The following is an 18,661-nucleotide window of genomic DNA, read 5'->3' as shown; positions in this document are numbered from 1 at the left end:
TAAATTAATTATTATATATGAGTCATGAGTGAGTGATGGATAAAAAATAAGAATCCAGAGAGATTGGATTTTTTTTTTTTTTAACTTTTTTATTTTGACAAGTTATTGTTTCAACAAAAAGGCAGATCAGTCAGAGTCATCAAGGAGCCAAGAACCGCATTACTAGTACTACTGCTTCACTTTAGAAACGAGTAAAGACCTAGTCTCGTCAATGTACTAGCAGACTGACATCTGCCAATTCCTCCGTTACACTATATAACATAGATACACGCGGAAACAAAAAGCCCGCAAACCCAATAGCTAAAAAAGCCTTAAAGATCTCAACGACCTGTAGTTGCCGCTAATCTGGCTCGGTGAGTATCAAAAAACTGCAAAAAAGGAAAAAAAAAAAAGTTACCAACAAACAGATCAGCAACCAAATCTCTCCTGAGAGCCCCTAAATCTCTGTCTTTTGGTAAGTCTGTTTCAGCTACTTCTGCTTTTCTTTGTTGGGTTTCTGTTTGTTTATTTGCTTTTAGAGATGCACATACTTGCTGGTAGTTATTTCAGTTTGCTCTATAGTTTTAGTGATTTTATATGGGTTCTGTTTGTCGGTAGTTACTTGTGGTTTTTTCTTTTTTTCGTTTTCTGGGTTTTGTTTTTCTTGGGATCTTGCTTTGAAGCGTGTACTATATGAATAGAACATGCTTGGGGGGGTTTGTCACTTTCTAAATTTGTTAACTTTAATGCAAAGTTTGTTCATTTCTTTTCGTTTTCACAAAGATCTCATAGCCTTTCTCTAATCTAAAGCTATCTCATCCTCATGTAAGATCTCACAAGGTCCTTTCTTTCTCTTGTATATGTATGCATTGTATAGCTGTATACGTATGAATGAATGTATGTATTTATGTATGTATGTATGTATGTACGGAGCTAAATGGTTTTGTTGGGATTTGCAAGGCGTATTTTAAGTACCGCTTGAGTTATTTAACTCATTAGTGTATAAAATTGCCTGTGTATGTATGTAGTATATGATGTATGATTATTGTATTTTAGAGTTGAAACTCATTTTGGTTCAGTGCTTTGCGGTGGTTGGGCGTGTTTGTGAAGTTGACAAATCCTTAGAAGCCAATTATGGGGGAGCCGCTTGGGCAGCTAAAAGTGATGGTTGTGCAAGGAAAAAGATTGGTAATCCGGGATTTCAAGAGTAGCGATCCTTACGTGATAGTCAAGTTAGGCAATCAGGTGATTCTAGGCTCTTGTATATGTGCAGCATGAAAATCTGTCTGAGCTGTAGTGAATTCAATCATATTCATCTGATAGCACTTGCATTTCTAATTTCACTCTTTTGGGAAATTACGTTGCTGATCTCTAAGCTTGTTTACTGATATTCGGTAGTATATTATCTTTTTAATTGATTCATTATCAGTGATGATACACATTCTTTGCTGTCACTTATTATGTAATGTATACACCGTATGATTTCAAAGCTCATGTATGTTTCCTTAATCAATGTATGAGAGATGAAGCTATTGAATTGATAGATCTAATGGGTTGAGTTAATGGTTCGAATAAAAACAATGAAGCAAGCAGAGTTGTTGTAAATTATTTATGAACCAAGATTGGACTTATATTTATCTGCCAGGATTTTTCACTTAGTTTGTTTCTATAATTTTTTTCCCAAGTATTCTGTTGTCAATAGTTAAAAAATTTCTCTGGTTTGAATTTTTTTGAAAGAATCATAGAATATCACTTGATAACTTCTTTTAGGCACCTATTTGAATGCTTAGGGCACTGGGCTTGTTAATGACTTCCTTCAGATTGCATTCTGTTGTTTGACTCTCGTATGTTTTTAAATTAACTTACTTGTGTTATCTGTATCAGACTGCAAAGACCAAGGTTATCTATAGCTGCCTTAATCCTGTTTGGAATGAAGAACTAAGTTTCTCCCTCACAGAACCTGTTGGAGTTTTAAATTTGGTAAGTTCCTAGAATTTTGAATTTATAAGTTTCTTAAATATACACGTTTTTTCCCTTCAATCTTGGCTTTGTCAAGTTGCAAATTGGTTCAGTGGCATGTATTCCTAAAATGCTCTATGATCCCCAATTGTGTTTAGTAAAGGTGAAAAACACGGTTTATTCTGTGCTCAGCAGATTGTTTTGTTTCATTCTGTAATTTGAATTATCAAATTTGCATAACTTCTTGCTTATCCTTACTTTGAATTATCATTTCTTGTTGTTCCTGATTGTGCGTGTCTTAGTTTTCTTCAATTCCTACATTCAACTTTTGAATTCAAATAGCCTTTTTCATACTCCTCTCCTTGAGATGATTGAAACCTTTTTGTAGCTATTAAGTGATGGGTTTATACCATATTATTCCTTCACGTAACTAACAGTTGTTTGCAATATAAGATGAAAGTCAACATTCTTTGTTCTGTAGTGGGAGTACATAATTGAGCTTTGCATTTCAAAACCTTAAAGAGTGGGTTTGCTGGATGGAAATTCAGCACCTTTTAAAATTTTGTCGACTTTTCTGTTTTAATATGCCCTGCTCAGTATTTAATTGATTCATTATTCTACCTTCAGTATTTTGGTTTCCTATGTTGGTGCAAATTTGATTCTTGTAATCTTTTGGTAATCTTCTGGAAGAAGGTAGATAACCCCTAATCTTTTGTTTTTTGCAAGAGTAGTCTGGTACTCATTTGACCATGGTATATAGACTATTGACTAAATCAGCTTCTGTTTGCTGACTTTTCGTCTTTTCCTTCATTTTTTGGATTCTTGGTATTGTGCTTATTGTTTGTCTGAAAATTATTGCGCAATGTGGGGGGCAAAGGGTTTCGAGAACTTCAGATGGCTGAAAGGTTCTGTTGTAGTATTTTGCATTGCTTTCTTAACTTTTTGTTTTATCTCCAACCTTTCAATGATTGAAATATTCTGTTATTTTATCATTAAGGACACATCATTGTGTTCTCAGCCTCGTATTTTTCTTTTGTTTGTTAGTTACAAAACAAAGAAGGTTTTCATTTATTGGTTTTGGCCTGTTTATCTGTCCCATCATATTTTTGTAAACACAATTTTATTCTCATTATCTTCTCTTAAAATGGGAAATCTTGCTGTGTATTTGTCCTTTGATTATTTAGCTGGCTGGTAAAGTAATCTTAGTGAAGCTAATGATACTTTTGGATTTTGGAATGTGAGCGAAGTGCATTTTTCTGTAGGAAGTTTTTGATAAAGATCGTTTCAAGGCAGATGACAAGATGGGGAATGCTCACCTCAGCCTTCAGCCAATAGTCTCTGCCGCTAGATTGAGAAAGATTCTAGGGGTTTCTTCTGGAGAGACAACACTAAGGAAGGTAGTCGCAGATGGTGACAACTGTCTTGTTGGAGAGAGCTCTATCTGTTGTATAAATGGTGAAGTTGTACAGAGCGTTTGGTTAAGGCTTGGTGGAGTTGAGTCTGGGGAGATCGAACTAAAGATAAAGTTCATTGATCCTCTTGAAACTCCCTCGCAGTAGTGGAGAATCTATGTTTTGCATAGGCTTAGATTTCTAACAATGGGGGGATGAGGTCCAAATATGTGTGTAGTTTAGTCCAGTCTCATGTAACCCCTTTAGAGATGTTAAAGGCATTCTCGGTGTAGAATTAGTATAATTGTGAGTTGGCTCAAGTGGAGCCTAGCTTGTGTAATTTGCTTTTTTATATATATTTTCAAGCATGTTGAAATAGGAGGCCAAGTGTTTGCAGGGGTTTGATATGAATTTTATCAATGGTCTTTGCATTTTAATTAATTATCTTTATATATATATATATATATAAAGTTATTTATATAATATATCTTTGCCAAGGGTCTTGTAACTCAATTGACACTTCTTGGTATTTTCAATTGAGATTTCTAGAGGTTAATCCATCATCCTCTATTGTTATAAACTGTCTAATTATATATAAATATATAAACATGATTTGCAATTTAAGGATTTAACAAGCAATTGAACGGACGGGCTTGAGATAAAAACAAGTTCATGATAGCTGGTAGTTAATTCCACTTTGCGAATACACGTATACACGCTTGGAGTTTTTGCATTCCTCGGTCAACATTTAGCAGCGGAAAATGGCAGGGTCACAAAAAATTTCATAATTTTTGCCACTCGTGAATCGTCACGTGGTGAGCTGCGAGTGAAATAGTGAGTCTACACTTCAACAATTTACAGCTTGTCATGTGACGAGTTTGATATGAATTTTATCAATGGTCTTGACATTTTAATTTTATATATATACATACACACTAGTCGCTAACCGTGCAATGCACGGAAAACTTATTGACTTTGAAAAAAATTCCAACAATGACTAAATAGACATTTTGCTAAATGGTATTTTTTTTAAAATAAATGAAGAAATATTTAACTACTATACTTTTCTATAGTTTAGAAGTGTTGTCTAGCATTGAACATAATTGAGTTGCAAGTGCATAGTTACTAAAACCTACAAAATAATTTACAATTCTTAAATTAATAAAGCAAAACTCCCAATAATTATATATATACACACACACACTCAAAATTAACATAAACGGCAAATATATAAACGAAGACTATGATATGAGGAAGACACACCAAGTTTCAAATTTGAGTAGCAATATGACTTTTTTATTGTAATAACAATATAGACAATTCAAAACATGAAACAATATCAAAATTATAATACCTAATTCCATTGTCTTTTATGTTGAATCCAAGCAAATAATTAATTGAAATTAATCCAAAAAAATAATTAATCAACCAAAAATCATAACTTTTAATAGGAAAACAAAAAATCACATGAACCTAAATAAAAAGCATTTAAGGTGAAGAATTAAGATCAAATTTCAAAATTTATAGAATCTCCAATTTCTACTTCAAAACCAAATCAAATTCAACAAATTTATATATAACATATCTAATAAAAATTTATCATTCCCTAGGTTGGAAGACATAGGTTGCAGCTTGATTTTTCTCAAAAAAATAGAGATATTTTATATGCCATGTACAATAAAAAAAAATAATTAGTAGAAATTTCAACCCAAAAACCAAATCCACGAAAACAATGTCGATATAGATATGGAGATTAACCCAAATACTCAAAAGAAAATCAATTTTAAACATAACAAAAGAATAAGATAGAAAGAAAATCTTAGATATAAACAAATATCCACATATGTTGAATTGAAATTTTATTAATAATAACAATATAAAAAAATTAGACATAAAATTCATTAATCAATGAAGAAATTTGAATTAGATTGCTTGCATTTTTTTTTTAGGTTAGTCTCTGTGTTTTGCTTCATTTTTATATATATAGATTATCAACGTTTGAGTTTGAGTTTGAATTTAAGTTGGACTTATTAGAGAGATAGAGTTTTACACATTGTTAAGTTTGGATTAAAAAAAAAATTTGTTTTAAAAAAATGATAATGATGAATTTGAGTTTAAGTTGGACTTGTTAGAGAGATAGAATTTCACTCCTTGTTAAATTTGGACTAAACAAAAATAATTTTATTTAAATAAAATAATAATTTTATTTAAATATTGTGTTGACGTGAAAATTGTGAGAGTTTTAAAGAATTCGGTTATATATATATAAATATGACTTGCAATTTAAGAATTTAACAAGCAATTGAATGAACGGGCTTGATATAAAAACAAGTCCATGATAGCTGGTAGTTAATTCCACTTTGCAAATACTCGCTTGGAGTTTTTGCATTCCTTAGTCAACATTTAGCAGCGGAAAATGCTAGGGTCACAAAAAAGTTCATAATTTTTGCCACACTCATGAATCGTCACGTGGTGAGCTGTGAGTAAAATAATGGGTCTACACTTCAACCACTTACAGCTTGCCATGTGATAAATTGTGGTAAAAGTTACAGACTTTTGTTGTGTCCCTAGCATTGTTCACTTTAGCAACTTTTAGGAGTAATCATTGTAGATATGGTTTATGAAGACGTTTTTTCTTTTAAGAAAAAAAATGAAAAACATAAAGAGATGTCAAAAATTGACATTATTCACTTTTCTTTTTGCTAGGTAAATAGAGGGAGAGGGGTTGGTGGGTTTGAAGTTTGAACCACAAGAGGTATTGGAATCAAATATGCTTGGGATAGACCTAAGTGTGATAACACATTGTTTAAATGTGTCATCGTCCTATAAGTCCGTCCATCATAATTGAAGGGGTATCCCTCAAATCCTATCATTAAATTTTAATTGACAAGTAAATTAATGAGATGGAGCATTTATTTATGCCTAACCTAAATTAAGTAATGCAATCCAATCCACAATATAGTCATAAAAATTGCATCGACCACCTTAAAAAAAAAGTAACTTAAATTAAGTAACCCTATCCAACCATATAGTTACAAAAATTATACCAACATTAAATCATCTACTAACTACTCCTATTAATTATGTAAATTATTGATGATGTGATAAAATAAATCAAATCAACAAATGATAGTGCTACTAATGTAACAATTTTCACAACAAATTTTATAATCTTTGAGTTGATAGATAGGTTATTATTAATTCTCTTATGAGCAAATCATAGACACTATATTATTAGTATTAATTTATTATCCACATTAATAACTTTGCCACCTCATACATTTTTTGTTGTTGTTGTAATTTGTAGTGAATTTTGGCCTGACCCTAAACTTATTGGCTTCATCAATTAGGAAGTCACCTTCCTTCAAGTAATGCAATAGTCATTTGAATTGATAGGTTATTATAAGCATGCCACCTCCTACAATTTTTGTAATTTGTAGGTCTTTTTTTTATTATTTTATTTTTTAACTTATTGACTTCAATTCAAGTAATGCAATAATGAGTTTTGTTTGTTTGTTTGTTTTTTTTTTTTTTGCTGTGACTCTAAAACTTATTTTATTGCCTCGGGTTGTCCCCTCCAATTTTGTTCATTCTTAAAAGCACAAACCTGGTATTGGCGCGTAACTAGTGTCTGGTCTCTGGTCCTTCGATTCGATGAGTTTGAAGTTGAAAGCCGTGTCAGACTCAGATGCCGATCCGAAAAACCCCAACAGTAAGCCAAACAGTGAAAACATAATAAAGAGAGAGATAGTGGATTTAAGGAATGGAAGCGAAGTCCTGTACATACAAAGGTTCTTCACCTACGACCAATCCTGGAAATGGTTCCATTTTCTTAACAATCACATTCCTTGGACCAGACCCACCATTCGTGTCTTTGGTCGCTCTTGTCTTCAGGTACTCCCAATTCTTTTAAAATTTTTTTTTTTTTTGAAAATGTCCCATTTAGTTAATTAGTGATTGGAATGATAAATTTAACACACCCACATAAAAATTTTATTTTTAGGTTGTGAAAATTTGTAATTGGTAATGCAAGCATGTTGGTGATAACTAGTAAGGTCAACTTAATCAATTAAGTTCTAACCTTTTATGTAAAGAATTAAAATCAAGAAAAGTAAACAATTTTCTTTGTAAGGAGGAAGAGGGAGATTTTTGTAATGGACATAAGTTTGTTCCAAATGGTTTGGAGGAAAATTTGTACAACCCACTATGTGGCTGTTTGGAAAAAAAAAAAAAAAGTATCTGGAAATCTTTAGTCTTGTGCTGCATAATGGAATTGGAGGCTGTCAATTGATATAAGTTGATTTGAAATTTGATTGAAATCCAATATAACAATGTTGAATCGAACTAGAATAAAATATACCAATCGACATTTATTATATTTGAAAATGATGCTGAAAGAATTGGTTCGATCCTTGTATTTTTCTTTGTTGAATTTGAAAGTTTCATGAATCACTTATCAAAAAAAAAAAAAAAAGTTCCATGAATCAGGATCCTAATGCATGTAGATACAAACAGTTCAAAAGGAGTAAGAATTTCAATAATCCTTATGCTGTGTTTGGATGGTAGGATATTGGCACAGGGATTTGAATTTGGGTGGTTAAAATCCAAACACCTTGTTTGGATAATTTAAAAAGGGTCAATGATTTCTATTTGACAAAACTGCCAAGGATTCTAAACCTTAAAATCCTTGAATTTGAAATAACTTATAAACCCATAGAATTTTAGAAATCCATTAGACATACTTCAATATTTGTAGATTTGGAATTAAGACATTTCAAATCCATCACTTTAAAATTCAAAAATCCAAATGCAACCTAGGTGTGTGATGTGACTTATTTGAATAACTTAATGGGTCATGTGATTAAAGTACACGTTCTGAAGTTTTAGAACATGTTTACCATACCTGACAAATTTATTAGAGGTAAAAATTTAGTAAGTGATTCAATTAAAGGTGTTGGAGCTTGTGGAATGTATGACTTGTAATGTGTATGCCATTGTTGTGATTCAAAGATGTTTTTGTTTGTAGTTGTGCCTCAAATTGTTATGTGACATCCTAGTGGTACAGTGTGGGCTGATCTTATCAGGCTGAATTTTCTGGTTTTATATGTAATGCCATAATGGGAGGCACATTTCTTGGCTGAATAATTTGATTTAATCATACTTAGTAGGAAGGACTTACTGAATTGATCATGTATGATGTGAGGTAAGAAACAACGCTTCTTCTTCTTCCTCAATTGTGCGTTCTTGCTATACTTGGAGATCTTTGCTCAATTGTGGGTTCTTATGTTATATTTGTTTCTGTAGCCTAGAGACACATGTTATGTTGCAAGTCCAGGATTGCCAGAGTTGATTTACAGTGGATATCAGCCACATGCCTATTCTTGGGATGATTATCCTCCACTTAAGGACATCTTGGATGCGGTAAGGATAATTTCGTATAGATTTTCTTATAATCAGTACTACAAGATATCTTTATTAGTGCAATACAGTTGTATTTGTATTGGAAGCTGATGCCTTCACTTTTTTATGAAGGTACATAAAGCCCTTCCTGGGAGTTATTTCAATAGCTTACTCTTAAATAGGTATAAAGGTGGTAATGACTATGTTGGTTGGCATTCTGATGATGAGAAGCTTTATGGATTGACTCCAGAGATTGCTTCAGTATCCTTTGGATGTGATCGTGATTTCTTCTTGAAGAAGAAACCCTGCAAGACATCAAACGGTATGATTAAGTGTCTTTTCACTTCTTGCAAAGTGTTTTGTGTGTGTTCATTTCCTTCTTCTTGAGGGTCTGGACTTTGCACCTCATGGATGCTCTTATATATTGTTGCATCAATTAACTGTTGGTTTTATTTATTTTATGCAAGGATATATTCTACTAATTGTAATTTATATTTCTTACTAACTTGATGATAGCCGTATGTTTGCATCAAGTTTACTTGTTCCTCTGAAGTACAGACCTGGACGCTGTTAATTCAATTTTTTGCATTATGCTAATCTTGTAACAATTTTCTGTTGAACTTATAGTTTTATGTTTACAAATGTCCTTTGGTTGTAGTGTCGAAAAGGCAAAGGCATGATGAAGAACCTGCAAGCAAGCGATTAAAGAAGAGCTGCCATGCTGATCAGTACACATTCAAACTTAAGCACGGATCACTGTTGGTGATGAGAGGCAACACTCAACGGGATTGGATTCACTCAGTGCCTAAGCGTGCAAAAGTAGACACAACTCGTATTAACCTCACCTTCAGACATGTTCTTTGATTAATTATGTTACCAAGAGTATGGTTTTCCTTTGGGCTTTATTTGTTGTATTGATTTCTGGCCAGCTTTTGCAGAACCTTCTGTTACAAGGTACCTTGTATTCTGTTATGAGATAGAATGTATAGTCTTTCTGAGAACTTGATATGAACATTAAAGGTTTAGAATGCTTGTAGCTTTTGGTATTGCGACATGCATCTCTGTGAAGGCATCACTAAAAGTCTAAAAGGTGAGGATGCTTGTAGCTTTTGGGTTTGTGACATGCATCTCTGTAAACATCACAAATAATTTCTTATTTTTCTCTGTGGCTAGTGTTGCTAACTTGGCTTTTATGGATAATGGCTTGAAATGTCTCTCATATGATGCAATTGCTAATTTTAGTGAATTGGACTTTATGTTTTCATCTATTCTACTTCCCCTGCTGGTTGCCATGGTTTATACAAGTGCTCAATTTTCAGCAATCCTGCAACACACATTAGTCACAGGACATGCCTCCTGTTGTTGCATTTGTTGCCACCAGGTCACTATTGCTCTTGTTCCCTTAACCAATGCCCTTCGATTGTTCCCATTTGCCTATCCTTTCTCCACTACTCCCATCTGTACGTCTAAGCTGCTAATGAATTTTGTCGCCCTTTTACGTTGTTATGGTTTAGCATTTAACAATTCTTCTGGGTCTAGACAAGTAACTTGTAATGCTGGCCTATTTATCAAAAAAAAAAAAAAAATTGTAATGCTGGCCTACTAGCAGTGTTCCACGGAGCTCCTATACCTTATAAACCGTCTAGCCCACCAGGGTAACTGAACCCCTTTTAGGTTCTCGAAGAAGGCTCTGAAATCATGCATTGGAAACGTTATACAGTCTGAGTGCTTTTATTTGCCATGCAATACAATGAACAAGAATTGTGTAGGTTTGTTGAATCACAGTCCCCGACGGCAAAAATTAATGTGGAAGATCAAAGTAAGCCAAAAATAACAATGCAGAATGGAGCTTCTATGGTCTGAAATGCCATTAGACAGTAGTGATGATAGAGGTGTATAGACTGATGAGTGCAGATCAAATTTGGTATGACAATTATGGTGTTGGAATGCCATTAGACAGTAGTGATGAAAGAGGTGCATAGACTGATGTGTGGAGACCTGAGTAGGAGGTTCTGCGATGTGGTTTATTTTTTTGTTGTTGAGATTTTTATTATTAGGCTCCCTTCTCAACAAAGTTTACATTTATATTAAAGTATTAATTCATTGAATTAGCTAATGAAGTAAATACATATATTAATTATTTATGTTAAAAGAATATATATGATTGTTTTATAAAATTTATATAAGAAACTACTTTTATTTGGAATAATAATAAGAGATAATTACACTCACCTTCTTTGAGGTTTGGAGAAATGACACTCTACCTCAAATTTGATAGGAAAAAACACTTTTCCCCCCTTGACTTCCTATTAGCCAAATTTTGTTAAATTAATATTTAAAATGGTGTGTACTAACCTACCCTTTGCTTAAGATCAAGTTTTCAAGATGATCTTAATTCATAATTGTAAAATTTTAACTAAAATGTAATTTAAAATATTAAGTGTGAATTTTGCTTATTATTTTTCTTTCATTTTTTCCAACGAATTATGGAAAGATTTTCCATTGTAAGTGTTTTGGTACTTGATAACTTTTGCATTTTTATTTTAATTTATCAATTATTTTTTTACTAACCATATTTAAACTCCTGTAAAACGATTCTTAAAAAAATTTAAAGTATTTCATAACTAATATAAAAAATCATGGGGAAAATTGTTAATTTCTTCAAACCTCAAACGAGGAGAGTTTTTTCTCTTCAGGTTTGGGGTGGAGTGTTATTTTCCCAAATCTCAAGAGAGAAGAGTATTATTATCCATAATAATAATAAAAAATAATAATAATAGATGTAGAATATAACATTCTTCTACATGTTTAGTTGCTTTGACAACAATTGAGACAAAAGTCTTTAATAAAGAAATTATGAATTCACTAAAATTAAGCTTAACCATTTAGATTTCCTAATTTCTTTAAGTGACATGTTATATATATATAGACATCTAGATAGATAGATAGATAAAACCAAAATTGTAGTATTGACTTTATGTAGTTAAGAAGATTAGTAATAGGATAAATACATTAATTTGAAATATGGTATTCTTGCTCAAATTTAGTTGCTTGCAACCGTTGAAATAAAGTCTAACAAAAGAGAGAAAAAAAAAATCACACAATCAAAATGTACATTTTTTTGTTGAAGAATATCATTTTTATTTTATTAAAATGATATTTGCATTCTTGAGTAGGTGTGAAACATGCCTATATATCAATCACTATATCTTCCAATTTTTTAAAATTTTAAATACATATAGTATGATCAAATCACTATACTACGTCTATTTTGTTTATAAAATAAAATACTAAATACTATAATCTTTTGCCAGAAAATTATTCTAAATATTACAATTTTTAGCTTGAAAAATTATTAAGATATTGGAAGAAATTAATAACAAATGCACCTGCACCTTATATTGTGCAGGCACTCGAATAATTTGTTTGTAAGGTATTAAATAAGATCGTCGTGATTTCTCTTTATTGAGCTACACAAGCATCAATTAATGTGGATTAAGATAGATACTACAATGAGTCTATCAATTTGTATTAACATAACAAGATGCTAACTTATACTTTATGTGCTCCAAATCAGGGTTGATAGTAAGGGACTTGGAGAAGGGTTACTGTGAGAGAGGGGAGCAATGGAAGCATGAAGAGAGAAAGTCAGTAGAAAGGGTGGCAAGGTTAGTTTTTATTCAAAGTCTAAAACTACATAGTATAATGCGTGGGATTCATCCTAAGACTGAGCCAAGTTTTTTGGTTTTCTAAGTAGGTTGGGCTAGATCGTTGAGGTCTTGCCACCTATTGGCAAATTAGGCTGATGGACAAGTCCCTGCAATGGTGTGGGGCGTAATGGTTGCATTGTGTCTGTACTAGCCGGAGTCCCATTGGCCGCAAGAAAAATGGTATCGAGTTGTGAGTCCCACTTGGCTGCAAGTTATTTAGAGTTTTCTCATGCCACTTACCCATTGGCTTCCTATTTGAATTAAAAGTCATGTTCTTACCTAAACTAAGGTACAAACTTGAAATAATTTGCATATATTAATAATTTAATACAATCTTGAAATACTTTGCATATATTAATAATTTAATACATATAAGTTGGTTTCGGATTGGTTTGGTTTAATATTTTTTGAAACCTAAATCAAACTGAAAAAAATAAAAAATCTAAACCGACCTGTAAAAAGAAAAGCTAAATTTGGTTAAGATGGTTGATTGATTCATTAGGTTTGTCAGTGTGTTTTTAGTTTAATTCGAGTTAAGACTTTTTTGCGGATTCTCTTTTGTGATGAAGTGCTTAAAAAGGATCTTAATTTTATTCTTCCATTTAATATTATTATTGTCATCATAATTTTATTTTTGCTTTCATATTTAGCTGAATAAAAAAAAAATCAATGACAAATAATAACAATCAAAATTTAAGATAGATATTCTAACGTACGCGCGCCTCCACTACAAAATATAGTGGAATTTGACAATGAAACTGTCTTCACAGTTTTACAAAATACTGGTTATCCATGGCATATTAGATTAATTTTTCTAGATATTAAAGCAATATCTTAAGACTCAATGTCTATCCAATTTGCTGGCATATATGAATCTTACTAAGGTTTTAAAAGGTTGCATCTAAAAACAAATTAAGGTTGGATTATTAATTAAAGTAGAGGGAAACAATAACAAATACTCATTTCTGTTGTATTTTGATTCATAAAGATCCGAAAAGGGTTGGAAGTTAGTTCTCACTTCTTCAACCATCGCATGGCAAATTCTATCTCGACACGATGACACATGGCCAAAGGTGATTTTGGTTAAGCCTTTTGCTTTTAAACTTTTTGAAAAAGTGATGATTTGTAATTGTTGCTTAAAGAATGCAATGCAAAAATGCACATTATTTTCATATTTACAAGAATAAAAATGACATGATTTCAAAATTTTACCGAATGCCCTATATATAGTCATGTTTTCAAACAGTCAACGTGATTTTGACCCAAAAAGCTCTAACCAAATGGGCACATAAGTAACCTTAACCTCGACTAATTTACCGTGTTCACCCTTTAAGTTTACTGTTTACCTTGACTAATTCTCCATATAACCAGACTTCCAACTAGTCCCAACCAAAGCCTCACTTGCTGGTTGCTATCTTGGTGGAGCATACACATAAATTCCTCCTAACTACTAGGATTGCTAGATTCTTATTTTCAATTAGTAGGAAAGGTGCGAGATTCAGATTCCATACAACTGTTTTATTTATGAATAATTCTAGCACCTCACACTTTTAGGCATACTTTATTAAGCGAGAATGATTAGCATCTAAGATCGCGTGGAGCCACATAATCTTCTACTGATCCACTCTTTAAGACAGCCTGGAGACTAGTGTGTATCTGACCCTTTTCTCTTATTTAATTCCAACACGTTCACCAATCTCCTTTGTTACCTGGTCATTAACCCCATAAATCTAGCAATTTCCACCCTGGATTTCAATCTTTTGACAATTTTTTTGTGGTCCCACAATTGCCACTTCATACTTCTCTGATTCCATAAGCAGGCAAATATTATTCGGTTCACCCAACCCCCATGACACATTGACACTAATAACTCCCCCAAAATCTAATTCTAAAGTTTCCTACAAGGTTAAAAAAAAATAAAATAAAATTACTCACTTGTACCAAACTAAATTACCTTGCCACTATAGTTTCTATGCAAAAATAGCATTTGTTTTTTCCTTCTAACAAGCATTTTTAGACCTTCTAAAATGGAAAATTGAATTATCTTTTTGAAAAAGAGAGAGCATCAAACTTTGAACCATAAAAACTACCATTCAATTGAATCATTTTATGTCTCCTACACATGATCCCACTTAACACACACACGCAAGATGAAGTAACCTTTTTTTACTTTTGACTAATTAGCATCTCTGACTGATTAATAAGCCTAATAATAACCACAAAGATGAAATAAGAATCACGTTGCACCACTCATAACTTGACATCTAGTAAAATAGTGAAAGTAGTTAAAAGTGTTCCTATTGACTAGTTTACCATATAATTCTCTATATAACCACACTCTCCGAGTCCCATACAAAGGCATAGACACTGAGAGATTCTCTTGATTCCTTCAAATTCCCATTCCCTCCTATTCTTGGTAGCGAAACAAAAAAACCAGAGGAGAGAGAACTGTGGAATTTGATGGCAACCCGTGCATTGTCTCAAAAGAAACTCCTAAAAAGCCTCGCTCACCGCTACTTCTCCCCTAGGCCTCTCAACACCGCCGCTTCCGCTTCACCCTCAGCCTCTTCTTCCATCTCCATCAACCTCACAGAGAAGCCTGAATCCATTCTCCAAAACCAACTTGCTGCATTGTCCGCAAACACAAACACAAATAACTCCTCCTACATCAACCTCCACGATGCTGAGAAGCTATTCTCATCTGTATCAACCACAAAGCTCCTACGAGCCACAGCCAACCTGCACTTGGCGTCCATGGAGCCCATTGTGGATTTGGGAATGTGGGTCATGAACTCCAAGCTCATGGACATGGAGGTTTTCAGAGATATCGTGTTGGGTTTTGTGAAGCACACGTTTTACGAGCATTTTTGTGCAGGAGAGAACGCTTTGGCCACTGAAAACACCGTGCGGAGCCTGAACAGTGGTGGCGCTGGACTTAGAGCCATGCTGGTTTATGCTGTGGAATATGCCAGTGATAACCAGTCCTGTGATCGAAACTTGGAAGCCTTCCTTGACACAGTTGAGATAGCCAAGTCTCTTCCACCATCTTCTGTAAGCTATTTCTCTTAGTTATTTTTATGGGAAATTATTGATTCACACATGTTGATGTACGTGCACTCTTTTTACACAATATCTATGTATTCACAACCTGCATTTGTATTTTTAAGAGTGAGTTCACAATTAACGCGATATAGATGATGTGTATGTGAATTGTGTATGTGAATTGTGTATGTGAATTGTATATGCGTGAGATAATCTGAAAGAATTTTTTAATTTTTTTAATAATTGATATATATATCTTTTTTTCGTGTAATTGTTTCACTGCTTGAGATATTACTTTGATGCGTATGTGAAGAGAAAGATGGTAGAGATTGAAATATCAAAGATCTTACTTTTCTTTTTTCCCGTTAATTATAATTTGTTTTTGGAGTTTATAAATTGGCTAGGTAAGGAAAAATTGTAATCCAGTCTTGTATAAGGAGAAGGAAACACAAGTAGATAATACCGAATAAGCATGTAATAGGATACATGATATGAGATGAGGTTGGGGCATGCCCAAGTACTTCTATGTCTGGAAAAAGCCAATCTTTAGTCGTGGACCTGTGGTACCAGTTTTCAACTTGTGATGCAGTGACAGTAATAAAGATTAAACACAATTGTCAGTCTACTTAGTAATAAAGTCTATAATAATTACAATTACGATCTGACAATAGTGAACTAGGGTATATATGGATTTTAATGTTTCCATCCTTTGTTATAGATGAATGTGTTGAAAAGTAAGCTAAGTGTGGATATATCTATGATTACTAGAAGTCTATCTGAAAATTAAATTTTGTACATACATAGGATATTTTGAAGTCAATATTTTTAAATTTTACTACTTTTCAATTATAACTGTAAACATTTATGAGCTTGTCTCTAAAAGGCTTTACTTTAATGCACTAAGTCAATCATTGGGTTTGGATGTTGTAGAAACTTTCATTGATGACTTGTAAAAATGCTAGTTGGATTTGTGTTTTTCATTTCTTTCTTTGTCACTTTTCTGTGAAGTTTGATATGAATAATTGACTGTTTTTTTTTTCTTCCCATTCAACAGGTGAGTTTTATAATTGTGAAACTATCTGCTATTTGTCCCATGAAGCTGCTTGAACGGGTTAGTGACTTGTTGAGATGGCAATACAAAGACTCTTCCTTCAATCTACCATGGAAGCTAGATACCCTCCCCATTTTCTCAGATATTAGCCCTACATATCACACTCTGAAAAGGCCAGAACCATTAACATTAGAAGAAGAACATGATCTCCAACTAGGGCACCAGAGATTACTTAAAATATGCCAAAAGTGTCTAGATGCCAATGTCCCTTTGACAATTGATGCCGAACATACATCAGTTCAACCAGCCATTGATTATTTGACATACTCTTCAGCGATCATGTACAACAAATATGATAACATAGTCATGTACGGGACAATTCAAGCTTACTTGAAAGATGCAAAAGAAAGATTGTTGCTGGCATCAAAGGCTGCAGACAACATAGGAATCCCAATGGGTTTCAAATTGGTCAGAGGAGCTTATATGTCAAGTGAAAGAAAACTAGCTTCTTCCTTAGGTTTTGAATCTCCTATTCACAATAGCATACAAGAAACACATGCATGCTATAATGAATGTGCTTCTTTTATGATTGATAAGATTGCCAATGGTCCTGGTGCACTTGTTCTTGCAACTCATAATGTGGAATCAGGTAAAGAATTTTCACTTTTAATTTTTAAGAATTTGTAATATAATGTACTGTTTGGCACATTATATCTAATTTAAGGTTTTGATGATAAATAGGGAAACTAGCAGTGGCAAAAGCACATGATTTGGGTATTGGAAGGGTAAGCCAAAAGCTAGAATTCGCACAATTATACGGAATGTCAGAACCACTTTCCTTTGGTTTGAGAAATGCAGGATTTCAAGTTAGTAAGTATATGCCATTTGGTCCTGTGGAGATAGTTATACCATACCTTCTAAGGAGGGCTGAAGAGAATAGAGGGCTTTTATCAGCTTCATCTCTTGATAGGCAACTCATGAGGTATATTTTAATACTCTATAAAATTTATGGCAAAAAAGTTGGATATATAAATAGATTATGATGTTAATTAAGGTGGGGTTGATTTTTTATTTTATTTTTTGCATGCAGGAAAGAATTGAAGAGGAGACTAAAAGCAGCAGTTTTTTAAGGTGAACAAGATGGCTTTGAACAAGATCGAGCTCAACTAGTCGCCACTATTGTACAAATTTCAAATGTTGTTATCATGGACGTTAACTTATTTGCATTAATGAAATTCGCATTGTATAATATCTCTATTGTGTGTTTCTAGTTATATTTGGCTGACACTTTTCAATAGCGATCTCAATAGTGATCCACTGATACAAATATATAAAACTTACATACTTTTGATGAATCAAACAATCCTTTTTCTTTGAAAGCAACTATAGCAATTAAGAACCAATATATAAAATTAATAGCAATCAAGAATCCTTTTGCTATTTTCCACTTAAGCTTGAGGACATGAGAAATGGACTGAATTCCTTAAAACTTATCCCACTATATACATGCTTTTGGTTTAATTTTTTCAATAATAAATAAACTTTTGCTGTCAATTTTAATATAAAATTTTTTATGAACTGATATGACAATTAATATGATTGATGCTATGTTAACAACATAATAAATAACCTTTTATTTTTTGAGTAATATTATAACTACTATAAATTTTATGTGACAAAAGCCTTACAAATTTCTATGTTAATTTTTAACAAAAAAAAAGTTAATTTGAAAATTTGTTTATTATGTTTGTGATATGACATCAATCATATTCATTAATTATAGATATGCACGAGACTACGCACTAGTTCTATTAACATTAGCAAGTGCTTAGAGGCTCTCTCTCTCTCTCAAGCACAGTATTTTTCATTCATTATTCTTTTTTTTTTTTTTTTGGGGGAGTACTTTTCATTCATTACAATTAAGGTTTAATGCATTTATCAATTACAAAAATTCAAAAATACCTAGGTATGATATGGATAATGAATTTAGTACTATAAGAAAAAATCACATCAATATATATATAAAAGCAGAGACCTTATGTTGGAGTGTATGAGGTTCGGCCTCTGACATGAGGTCTTACCAAATGGTGTTCTAATTTTGCATTTAATCTTTTTTTTTTTACCTCTTT

At 32.7% G+C, this 18,661-nt stretch overlaps 3 protein-coding genes across 5 annotated transcripts; all 3 read left to right on the top strand.

The window, feature by feature from the left end:
* The first annotated feature begins 162 nt into the window (after positions 1-162).
* LOC142633734 (protein C2-DOMAIN ABA-RELATED 11) lies at positions 163-3,766 on the top strand. 3 transcript variants are annotated; one of them, XM_075807987.1, is made up of 4 exons: positions 163-454; positions 1,036-1,224; positions 1,864-1,959; positions 3,201-3,766. In XM_075807987.1, the coding sequence occupies exons 2-4, from the start codon at positions 1,114-1,116 to the stop codon at positions 3,495-3,497; spliced, it is 504 nt and encodes a 167-aa protein (XP_075664102.1). In that variant the 5' UTR covers positions 163-454; positions 1,036-1,113; the 3' UTR covers positions 3,498-3,766. The 3 variants fall into 3 exon arrangements, with proteins under 3 accessions (XP_075664102.1, XP_075664103.1, XP_075664101.1); XM_075807988.1 differs by having other exon boundaries at positions 227-454; positions 1,090-1,224; XM_075807986.1 differs by having other exon boundaries at positions 288-454; positions 1,059-1,224.
* Positions 3,767-6,882: 3,116 nt separating this feature from the next.
* LOC142636667 (DNA oxidative demethylase ALKBH2) lies at positions 6,883-9,991 on the top strand. Its single transcript, XM_075810945.1, has 4 exons — positions 6,883-7,223; positions 8,634-8,750; positions 8,862-9,051; positions 9,388-9,991. The coding sequence occupies exons 1-4, from the start codon at positions 6,984-6,986 to the stop codon at positions 9,591-9,593; spliced, it is 753 nt and encodes a 250-aa protein (XP_075667060.1). The 5' UTR covers positions 6,883-6,983; the 3' UTR covers positions 9,594-9,991.
* Positions 9,992-14,899: 4,908 nt separating this feature from the next.
* On the top strand, positions 14,900-17,662 carry LOC142633428 (proline dehydrogenase 2, mitochondrial-like). The gene is made up of 4 exons (XM_075807671.1): positions 14,900-15,490; positions 16,536-17,181; positions 17,274-17,514; positions 17,623-17,662. Exons 1-4 carry the CDS (start codon positions 14,900-14,902, stop codon positions 17,660-17,662), a joined length of 1,518 nt encoding a protein of 505 aa, XP_075663786.1.
* Positions 17,663-18,661: the final 999 nt, after the last annotated feature.

This window comes from Castanea sativa, chromosome 5 (assembly GCF_040712315.1).
Source record: "Castanea sativa cultivar Marrone di Chiusa Pesio chromosome 5, ASM4071231v1".
NCBI classification, from domain to species: Eukaryota; Viridiplantae; Streptophyta; class Magnoliopsida; order Fagales; family Fagaceae; genus Castanea; species Castanea sativa.
The sequence above is the reverse complement of the archived record's forward strand: the minus strand, read 5'-3'. Positions and strand labels throughout refer to the sequence as shown.

Coding starts and splice junctions, on each gene's coding strand:
- LOC142633428 (XM_075807671.1), top strand. CDS start 14,900: ATGGCAACCCGTGCATTGTCTCAAAAGAAACTCCTAAAAAGCCTCGCT. Junction 15,491..16,535: donor AGTCTCTTCCACCATCTTCT/GTAAGCTATTTC, acceptor CCCATTCAACAG/GTGAGTTTTATAATTGTGAA. Junction 17,182..17,273: donor AACTCATAATGTGGAATCAG/GTAAAGAATTTT, acceptor GATGATAAATAG/GGAAACTAGCAGTGGCAAAA.
- LOC142633734 (XM_075807987.1), top strand. CDS start 1,114: ATGGGGGAGCCGCTTGGGCAGCTAAAAGTGATGGTTGTGCAAGGAAAA. Junction 1,225..1,863: donor TAGTCAAGTTAGGCAATCAG/GTGATTCTAGGC, acceptor TATCTGTATCAG/ACTGCAAAGACCAAGGTTAT. Junction 1,960..3,200: donor CTGTTGGAGTTTTAAATTTG/GTAAGTTCCTAG, acceptor ATTTTTCTGTAG/GAAGTTTTTGATAAAGATCG.
- LOC142636667 (XM_075810945.1), top strand. CDS start 6,984: ATGAGTTTGAAGTTGAAAGCCGTGTCAGACTCAGATGCCGATCCGAAA. Junction 7,224..8,633: donor TTGGTCGCTCTTGTCTTCAG/GTACTCCCAATT, acceptor TTGTTTCTGTAG/CCTAGAGACACATGTTATGT. Junction 8,751..8,861: donor TTAAGGACATCTTGGATGCG/GTAAGGATAATT, acceptor TTTTTTATGAAG/GTACATAAAGCCCTTCCTGG.